At 35.7% G+C, this 10,660-nt stretch overlaps 1 protein-coding gene across 2 annotated transcripts in view; it reads right to left on the bottom strand.

Annotated features, from left to right (window-relative positions):
- klhl24a (kelch-like family member 24a) overlaps positions 1–10,660 on the bottom strand; it is a 35,425-nt gene continuing 24,765 nt past the window's right edge. For both annotated transcript variants that reach the window (XM_067364186.1, XM_067364185.1), the window contains 3 exons: positions 5,173–5,361; positions 824–1,012; positions 1–719 (listed from right to left, as the gene is read on the bottom strand). In XM_067364186.1, the coding sequence (XP_067220287.1) occupies positions 519–719; positions 824–1,012; positions 5,173–5,361 (579 nt within the window). In that variant the 3' untranslated portion in view covers positions 1–518. The remainder of the gene's footprint in view (positions 720–823; positions 1,013–5,172; positions 5,362–10,660) is intronic.

Here is a 10,660-nt window from a genome sequence, read left to right as displayed (position 1 = left end):
TACATTTACAATGCTATAATGTGTGTTATATATTACCTTGGCAGTAAACTACAAAAAAAAATGCCCTCGAGGGCATTTCTAATACAACAGCTGAGGGAATGAAGACTTCTTATCTTCTGACAGCTTTAATCAGTCTCTCTATATTTTTTCCTCTTTTGGAAAGTCCTGGAAATACTATCACAGTTTTTCTATTTCGTTATCGGATCAAAGAGTAATACAAATATTTTATTTGCCTCTTACCAATTATGTAGACTTCCCGTAAATGTGAAAAGGGTCCATTAATATAAACATTTTTAATATTATCTGATTGATTTCAATTATTAGGAATTAGGAAGGATATGTTTTTCATCCGTCTTCCAGAGAAACGACTAATGACAGGAAACGGTTGTCTTGTAGATAACTGTGGAATGATGAAAAGAACAGTAGCAGTTAAACAGTCCTAAATTCAAATTTGCACATCCACTTGTATATGCACTGTCAGGGTCCATGTTTAGGAGTTTGTGCATTAGTGGATGCTATCAGGGTTTACGTTGTTTCTCGCTGAAACGGTGTATGGTAACACAGCCATGGTAGGAGATGGGACGAGGCATAGCAGCCGTGCTTGTGATGATGCCGGAGCCAGGGTCGTAGCACACGATGTTGTCAGATGCATCACCATTTTCACCTCGTCCACCCAGAATGTAGATCTTTCCATTACAAATTGATATACCACAACTCTCCTAAACACATGCAGACATACAATAATAAAATCAGTATATGGGACAAAATGATAACTTTTTTTTTTTTTAACTTTTTGGTTTATTAGCAGCTGTGCTTCAGGTACCTGTCTGCTGAAGGTGTGGCCCACATGCATCCAGTGGTCCTGTGAAGGATCGTAGCAGTAGATGGACTTGGTGAGGCCCCCGCAAACGTAGATGAGGTTATTGAGAGAAACGGCAGAAATATTGGGTTTGGTGATGGGAATACATGCCCTCAGCTGCCAGCTGTCTGTCTCTGGATCATAACACTGGACCTGAAAAATATGTTTGTGTAGAAAGAAGAGACAAAGCTTGTTTTATGAAAGGCTTAACATTCTAAACTATATAAACTACTTCAATTAACAGTGCTATTATTGTATTTAATTGTATATACTGTATATTAGTTTGTAGTATAATCTTTTTGTATTAAAAGGTGCCCTAGAACATTTTTTCCACAAGATGTAATATAAGTCTAAGGTGTCCCCTGAACGTGTCCGTGAAGTTTCAGCTCAAAATACCCCATAGATTTTTTTTAAATTAATTTTTTAACTGCCTATTTTGAGCCATAATTACATATGCACCGATTAAGCGCGCGGCCCCTTTAAATCTCCCGCTCCCCGCGAGCTCTCGACAGCTTTAAACAGCAAACACAAAGTTCACACAGCTAATATAACCCTCAAAATGGATCTTTACAAAGTGTTCGTCATGCATACATTGATTCCTGTGAGTATAGTATTTATTTGGATGTTTACATTTGATTCTGAATGAGTTTGATAGTATGCTCTGTGGCTAATGCTAACATTACACACTGTTGGAGAGATTTATAAAGAATGAAGTTGTGTTTATGAATTATACAGACTGCAAGTGTTTAAAAAATGAAAATAGCGACAGCTCTTGTCTCCGTGAATACAGTAAGAAACAATGGTAACTTTAACCACATTTAACAGTACATTAGCAACATGCTAACGAAATATTTAGAAAGACAATTCACAAATATCACTAAAAATATCATGTTATCATGGATCATGTCAGTTATTATTGCTCCATCTGCCATTTTTCGCTGATGTTCTTGCTTGCTTACCTAGTCTGATGATTCAGCTGTTCACAGATCCAGACGTTAATACTGGCTGCCCTTGTGTAATGCCTTGAACATGAGCTGACATATGCAAATATTGGGGGCGTACATATTAATGATCCCAACTGTTACGTAACAGTCAGTGTTATGTTGAGATTCGCCTGTTCTTCGGAGGTCTTTTAAACAAATGAGATTTATATAAGAAGGAGGAAACAATGGAGTTTGAGACTCACTGTATGTCATTTCCATGTACTGAACTCTTGTTATTCAACTATGCCATGGTAAATTCAATTTTTCATTCGATGGCACCTTTAACGTTTATTTACAGTTTCCATTTTTATATTGGTTTTAGTAAATTTGTTATGTGTCAATTTTATTACTAATTTTAAGTTTATGTAGATTTTTTTTTTTTTTTTTTTTCAGTTTAAGTAACTTACCTCAGTTAGCTGCCAAGGCAACATTTATTTTTTCATCTAATATTTATATTTTATTTCAGCTTCATTTCAACTAATAACTTTTTACATTTTTAAAATAATTTTCCTGTTATAATAGTAAAGCTGCTTTGAAACAATCTGTATATACAGTCATTTTCCTCATAGACATAAACACAATGTTTAACATAATGAGCTGAAATCAGAGAACAGGCCCTGAGGGTGAGGAAACAGAGCAAACTAAATCTAATATAGGCACACAGTCTTTCTCAGTGCTAGCTAATGTATAGATTTTTAAAAAAAACTTGACAATATGGATGTCACCAAAGACACGGACACTGACAGAGAGTGAAGACGCATTGTCGTAAAGACACCATTTGGAAACTCTCGGGTGACAGGCGAAGCAATTACATGGAGGCACATTCAACATTTTATGGAAGAGAGCTTTGTATTAAACTATATCAGCTCCTTCTCTTTCATGTTTATCTCTTTCTCTTTCTCTTCCTCTTCCAGATGGCAAGTAAAGAATGCAGTAATCTGAGAACTGGAAAATCAATGAGAGAAACCTATGTGAGATGTTATGTGAGATGGCAGCACCTGTTCACTATGTTACATACCACCTGCACAAACACACACATTCACTCCCCATCTGCTCTGCCATTAGCAGCCCTTCTGTTCAAAAAGATGCCCACATTTAAAGGGATAGTTCACCCAAAAATGAAAATTTGATGTTTAACTGCTTACCCTCAGGGCATCCAAGATGTAGGTGACTTTGTTTCTTCAGTAGAACACAAATTATGATTTTTAATCCAATCATTGCGGTCTGTCAGTCGTATAATGCATGTCAATAGGAACTCCATCTATAAGAGTCAAATAAACTTGCACAGACAAATCCAAATGAAACCCTGCGGCTCGTGACGACACATTGATGTCGTAAGACACAAAACGATCGTTTTGTGCAAGAAACCGAACAATATTTAGATAATTTTTTACCTCTAATACACTACTATGTCCAACTGCCTTGATCATCTGGTTGTTAAGGCCTGAACACGCTCTAACAACGGAAGTGATGTCTCGCACTCATTTAAGTTTTACGTGAGAGATCACTTCCGGCATCAGAACATTTCTTGCACAAACAGATCGTTTTGTGTCTTAGGACATCAATGTGTCGTCACGAGCCGCAGGGTTTAATTTGGATTTGTCTGTGCATGTTTGTTTGACTCTTATAGATGGAGTTTCCATTGCCATGCATTATACGACTGACAGACGGCAACGGTTGGAGTTAAAAATCATCTTTTGTGTTCTACTGAAAAAAGAAAAGTCACCTACATTTTGGATGCCCTGGGGGTAAGCAGATAAACATCAAATTTTCATTTTTGGGTGAACTATCCCTTTAAGGCAGTGGTCTCAAACTCCCGGCCCGCCTATGATTACTGAAACTTCTCAGTATTGAATAAATATCAGAAAATATTTCTCTCTAACATGGATGAAAAATTTAGTTGCAATGCATCCTACAATTGCATTATCTGGAAAGGAACCCTATAAAACCAGCCAAAGCTGTCTTGTCAAGCTGGTCTTTTGGCTGATTTTAAAGTGGTTTTGGTGCATGTTTCTTCAAGTCAGTCTGGGAGACGAGCTTTACCACCAGTTCAGCTTACTTTAAGGCCTACGTGACAGGTTGGTTACATTTTTTTGCTCTGTTTATGGTCTTTGCTTCATAAAGGCATCATGTTAAAGAGCAAAAAAATGACAGTATCATTTTAGACATTACCGATTTTTTCATGTTGGAATGACCATGTGGTTATTATTCCAGGTAACATGACAGGTTTGAGGAAAGGAGAGAGTTTTTGTTTAATAAAAGGCATCATCTATGTCTGTTTTTTCCCTTAACAAATCTAATCAAGAGCACTCATTGGAAGATTCTGCCACCACTGAAAAGTCACCGGACATAAATTGCATTATCAGGTTAAGATTAAAGGGTTAGTTCACCCAAAAATGAAAATTCTGTCATATTTATTCACCCTCATGTTGTTCCAAACCCGTAAAATCTTCATTCGAAACACAAATTAAGATATTTTTTATCAAATTTGATGGCTCAGTGAGGCCTCCATTGACATCAAGACAATTAACACTTTCAATGCCCAGAAAGCTATTAAAGACGTATTTAAAACAGTTCACATGACTGCAGTGGTTCAACCTTAATGTTATTAAGCGATGTGAATACTTTTTGTGCGCCAAAAAAAGAATTAATGACTTTATTCAACAAAATCTATAGTGATGGGCAATCTCAAAACACTGCTTCATGAAGTTTCAAAGCTTTACGAATCTTTTGTTTCTAATCATTGGTTTGGAGCACGTATCAAACTGTCATGTGATTTCAGTAAACAAGGGTTTGTTATGTCATAAGTGTTTTGAAATTTCAATAGTTCACCACTGGGGGGCGTGACTTTGGCAGTTTGATACACACTCCAAACCACTGATTCAAAACAAAAGATTCGTAAAGCTTCAAAGCTTCATGAAGCAGTGTTTTGAGATCGCCCAGATATTTACTAGATATTGTTGAACAAATTTATTTAGGTTTTTTAGTGCACAAAGAGTATTCTCGTCGCTTCATAACATTAAGGTTGAACCACTGTACTCACATAAACCATTTTAAATACGTCTTTAGTAGCTTTCTGGGCATTGAAAGTGTTAATTGTCTTGCTGAGCCATTCGATTTTATCAAAAATATCTTAATATTCTAAACAATGTAAAAATATCTTAAAGGACTTACGGGTGTGCAACGACATGAGGGTGAGAAATGAATGACTGAATTTTCATTTTTGAGTGAACTAACCCTTTAAAGACCAAAGCTTTGTTTTTATTTTATTTTAGATGAGCTCTGCATAGTTTTATATTCTGTGCTTGTTTAGTGCTGCTTCTCAATCACCTTATTGGAGCAGCTGTTTTCATCAGGTGCTCCTCCGATGACGAAGAGTTTTCCAGCACAGCTGGTGACCGCCGGGGAGTAAACGGCTTCTTTCATAGGGGCCACCTCAGTCCAGCGGTTGGAGAAGGAATCATACACCTCCACGTTACTGAGACAACACTGCCCATCATAACCTCCAACTGCATACACCTGCAGGATACATATACAGATATGAAAAATAAAGCTTCAAAAATATATTATATACATATACATATACATATATATATATATATGTATATATATATATATATATATATATATATATAGATAGATAGATAGATATATAGATTTGTGTGTGTGTGTGTGTGTGTGTGTGTATTCAATTATTTATTTGTTATTTGATTCAACACAGATCTAAAATAATCACAAATCATTTCCAAAGCTCATGGGCATGGCTGGCGTTCACAGACAATATGAAAACTGTCTCTGTAGCAGCTCAAAAACACATATTCTTCGTATTCTCCTCACAAACACCTTTATCCTCAAACTGACACTGCAGAGGAAATGTGGAGGAGCCATGATAACATAATGACTCTGACCCACATTAAAGCTGTTCAACAGGAAACTTGTTCAACAGAGAGGAGAAACAGACAGCAACTGCCTAAGGCCTAATATCATGTGTAATCTAAACACATACAAACTGATGACCTCTTGACCTATGAGAATAAAATTCTCTCATTCACACTCTCTGATGCTTTAAACTCTGTCACACCCTGTCCTCATTGACTGAAATGGCATTCGTTACACTGAAATCCATAACCTTACACTTATTTAATGAAACAAAAGCACCTGTATCCACACCAAAATATAAAATGTGCTCTTTTTTCAGGGTGAAAATATATGGTGTTCACTGTCAAGTTCAGTTGCAATTTTCCTTGGTAAATAACTAGGATAAGAATTTGCATGGTAAAAAAAACACAGACTCGTACGTCATTTTGTACAGAAAAGCATAAAACAAGATAAGAGAAAATCAGACGGATACAGTGGTAGATGGAATGAAATCAAGTTAGATAGCAGACACATTCTTTGAAATGTAGTGGTTATCCTGTATGTGCAGGTGATCATATTTCAGCAAAACACTAAAGATGTTCTTCTGAAATAAGAGAAAGTGTATCTTTCTTTCAAAGTGTCAGCACCTGCATACAAGAACCAAAAAATAAATCTACTGTACAAATGTGGGCATAAACAACATACACACACAAACAAATAACACAAAATGAAATGCTTAAAGGGATAGTTCACCCAAAAATAAAAATTCTGTCATCATTTATTTAGTCACCCTCAAGTGATTACAAACCTGTATGAATTTCTTTTCTCTGCTGAACAGAAAAGAAGATATTTTGAAGAAAATGGATAACCAAATAGCTGATGAGCCCCATTGACTTCAATAGTATGGAAAAAAATAAAATAAAATACTGGGGGCCCATCAACTGTTTGGTTACTGACATTCTTTTCTAAATATCGTCTTTTGTGTTCAGCAGAAGAAAGAAAATTATACAGATTTGAAACAACTTGAGGGTAAGTAAATGACAGAATTTTCATTTTTGGGTGAACTATCCCTTTAAAGGTGCTCTATGTAAGAATGACAGCTAGTGGCTGAAATGGGTACTGCAGTCCAAACTCAAAATATTGTCTGCCCCACCCCCTCCTCGTTCGACTCGCGGGTTGCCAGTTTTAAGATGCTCAACAGGAGGGAGCTCATTTGAAATTGGAAGACAAGGAAACTTACATACTGTAAGAGTAATATAATTAGTTGATTTATTGATTTATGATGAGTTGGTATCACGTTTTAATATGCTCCCGTTCATAGAGATTTTTAGATGGATGCTGAGGCTTTTTAGAATCTGCGATCTCTGACCAATTTTGTTCGTTGGCTTCCATGGCTGTAATTTGCTGCATGCGTTTTCCGCCAACTGGCAACCTCGGGTGGCGAAATACTATTGGGTAAATTGGCAACGTAGGGTCTTGCACAGACCAAAACAAAAACAGAAATTCCGACACGGAACGCAAATTTCAAAGTAAAATAACTAGCTTTAGCAATGGTTTTCAGAGAAACAAGTATATGAACTCAGCATGTTTAATAAATATCTGCAAACATATTATGGTATTTTAATGCTTTAGTACAGTCAAAAACGTACATTGAGCACCTTTAAGCATTTCATTTTGCGTTATTTGTTTGTGTATGTTGTTCAAGATGAGCATTTATGGTTAAAATGTATATAATTTTAAATTTTTTTTAGAAAATGAGCGATGGTTTCTCTAGATAAGATCTTTATTTCTAATCTGGGATTGTGTAAAATGCTTTTGGGGTCCATTGAAGTCCACTATATGGAGAAAAATCCTGGAATGTTTTCATCAAAAACCTTAATTTCTTTTCGACTGAAGAAAGGAAGACATGGAGATCATGGATGACATGGGGGTGAGTAAATTATCAGGAAATTTTAATTTGAAAGTGAACTACTCCTTTAAGGCCACACCAAAGGGAGTTATTATTCTCTATTTAAGAAAGCACTGTTTATGAATTCCCTAAAAATGCTCGATTGTAGTCTTGAGTTTTCTTCCGGGAACATATGCTTCACAATATATCCTAATTTAAATTTTCCCACCCAAGGCATACGTAAAAAAGGGGGTGAGGCATGGTTGAGTGGCATTAATAGTGTCAAAGAGATGCTGTAAATTATAAGAAAAATTTGTTTTCTGAAAATTGAATGATGTAAATGTATTCTAGTAGACCCCATAATCAAAATTATGAACCTTTAAGTGAGCCTTTTAAAATTGCATTCCACTGAAGTAAAAGTCACAGGTTTGGAACCACATGAGGGCAAGTGAATGATAACAAAATTTCTATTTTTGGGTGACATCCAAACATCCTGAAAATCAAGCAAACGTCTTATAAACAACCAGAGAAGAGGATAGGCACTGGGCGGACACACACAAACACGGGAAGAGAGAGAATTACAAATGTTTTCCAAGAAAAAATAAAAATCTCAAGAGAGCTTTATGTGCGTGTTTCTCTCTCTGTATACAAACAGAAAAATCTATTACATCCAAGCAAGCAGAATGTTATACCCCCTGCATGTGTAATGAAATGCATATGTCTCAAACATTTACAAACACCCAAAATAAAATATAATTTTTAATAGAGCATCAAAAGACCAACAAAACACACAAACAATTCCTATGGTTTCTTCCAATGAGGAATTACAGGAAGTGGATGACAATTCTGCATGAGAAAAACAAAACATACAATACTGAGGAAGCTAATCTCTACATTAGTGGTCGAATGGCAACAGCTTAAATTGCAACAGCAAAATCTGATTAGAGCTGTAAACATCTGATCATATCACCAGTTCTAAACAAGCACTGAAAGCCTGAATATTACAATGCCTAACGGGCCATTTACATGACACCATTTTTTTTTTTTTTTTTTTTAACTAAAAATGAAAAACTTTGTATGCATTTTGGCTGTTCATTTACACAACACAGCGTTTTGGGGGCCAGAAACATAAAGTTTCAAAGTTTTTGAAAACAATTTCATTATGGTCTCCATGTAAACTACAAAAAAGCAAATTTGTGAAAACGCTGACGTCACACACATGCGTATTATGTGTTCAGTCTATAGGAGCATAGTGTTTCTTTATAAAGTGACATCGCCATCTACTGGCCTGGCATGAATAATACAGCGTTTTTAATCGTTTTCGGGAATTCGGCTGAACGGAGATTGTTTTGACAACATTAAATCCAAACAGTCATGCTTAAAAATTACCATCTTTACTCACAAAGGCATAGCATGGGTCTATTATATGTATACTTTCACACATTATTTGGCTCTATTTTAGAAAAATTGATGATTATCTAATCAAAATATGTGTTACAGTGCCGATAAAAACAAACTGAATAGTCTACATTTCTGATTTGTTATACTTCTGTTGCTGTATGATGAGAATACAGTTTAAATATGCAACTTCGCCGGATAATGAATGCATAACAGCGAACAAATAGTTATAAACTAATGCAAATGAATGGTAACAATCGTGTTGTTTTTTTTGGTCACATTGTTTTAACCGCTTGAGGTACTAATAATGTTAGCGTCCTGTCAGCCTCGACGGCAAACATACTGTTCTCCACTAATGCAGCATCTAGTCAACAAACTAATTACTTTATAGTGATATGAAAACATCCTGTACTGTGGTGTACACTGTATAACATACCGTTTTGTTGTCCGTTTTAAATCGTTTTGAAGAGATCCGCTATGTGCAGCGCGCAGCCTCACATCACGTGTCAAAACAAACTATACGAGGCATCAGTGATAGTTTTTATTTCGCCTCTAGAGGCCGCTCTCGTAATGCCGCTCCAGCAACGGACGCAACCCGGAAAATTAAATCAACCGCGGTTGTGCGAGCACTTGTTTGCACATGCTTGCTTGCAGTCTGTGTTCTTCCGATTTTATTTTGTAGCAAGTAACGAAAATGCTTTGGGAAAATGTATCGGAGTAAAAGTAGACAATTTATTTAGGAAATGTAGTGGAGTAAAAGTAAAAGTTGACAGAAATATAAAAACTCAAGTAAAGTACAGATTCTCCCAAAAAACACTTTAGTACTGTAACAAAGTATTATTACTTCGTTACATTACACCACTGGCTTTTACTACGTCACTGTCGTGTAAACGCACCCTCAGTGACATCTGGACACTTTTTTTTTTTTTTTTTACATTTTCATGCTGCAAAAAACTGTCAAAATGTTGTTCTAAGCATAAACGACACTAAATTTTGTAAAACAAATAAAGACAATTTGCCAATGAGGCAAGAAAAAAATATAATATTTTATGCAATTCACCGGAGGTAAATTTATTTGAAATATGTTTAGTTATTTGTAATGGAAAATGAGATAAAAAAAAATACAGATTTTTACTGAAATTGTTCTTTCAGTATGCATAATTGATTTAAATAAGATAAAATGTGTTAACACTCTGAGGTCGGAAGGTATCGCCGGCGATACCACCCCGTTTTTTTCTTATCAGTGTGAAAGAGACTCAAAATACTCCGTCAAATTTGATCATGCATACTAGTGTTATACATCATTCTAAAGTGTTAAGTGTGTACTTTTATTTGTGTACACTTACAAAAAAAACAAAATGTTGTGCTTTTCGCAAAATAAAGAAAACAAACATGATGTGTGATCTGGTGTCTGCCTCTCAGTGAAGTCAATTCTGAAATGCGTTTTAAAATGATCTGAAACTCAGCAAATACTTGTCACACAGACATGAGAGACATATCTACATAATGCTTAGAATGTCTACTTTTAAATGAAGTAAGTCAAATCAAAAATAAATATTCACAGTTTATGTAATTCGTTTGAAACCAAGGAGAGGTTCCTTCTTTTCCTTCTCACTTCATTATCTGTAATGAGCTGAGACCGCCACACCCCGCGCCGTTCACATGGTAAATAGT

This window comes from Chanodichthys erythropterus, chromosome 16, assembly GCF_024489055.1.
Source record: "Chanodichthys erythropterus isolate Z2021 chromosome 16, ASM2448905v1, whole genome shotgun sequence".
Taxonomy (NCBI): Eukaryota; Metazoa; Chordata; class Actinopteri; order Cypriniformes; family Xenocyprididae; genus Chanodichthys; species Chanodichthys erythropterus.
Note: the sequence above shows the minus strand (reverse complement) of the source record. Positions and strands in the feature narration are given on the sequence as shown.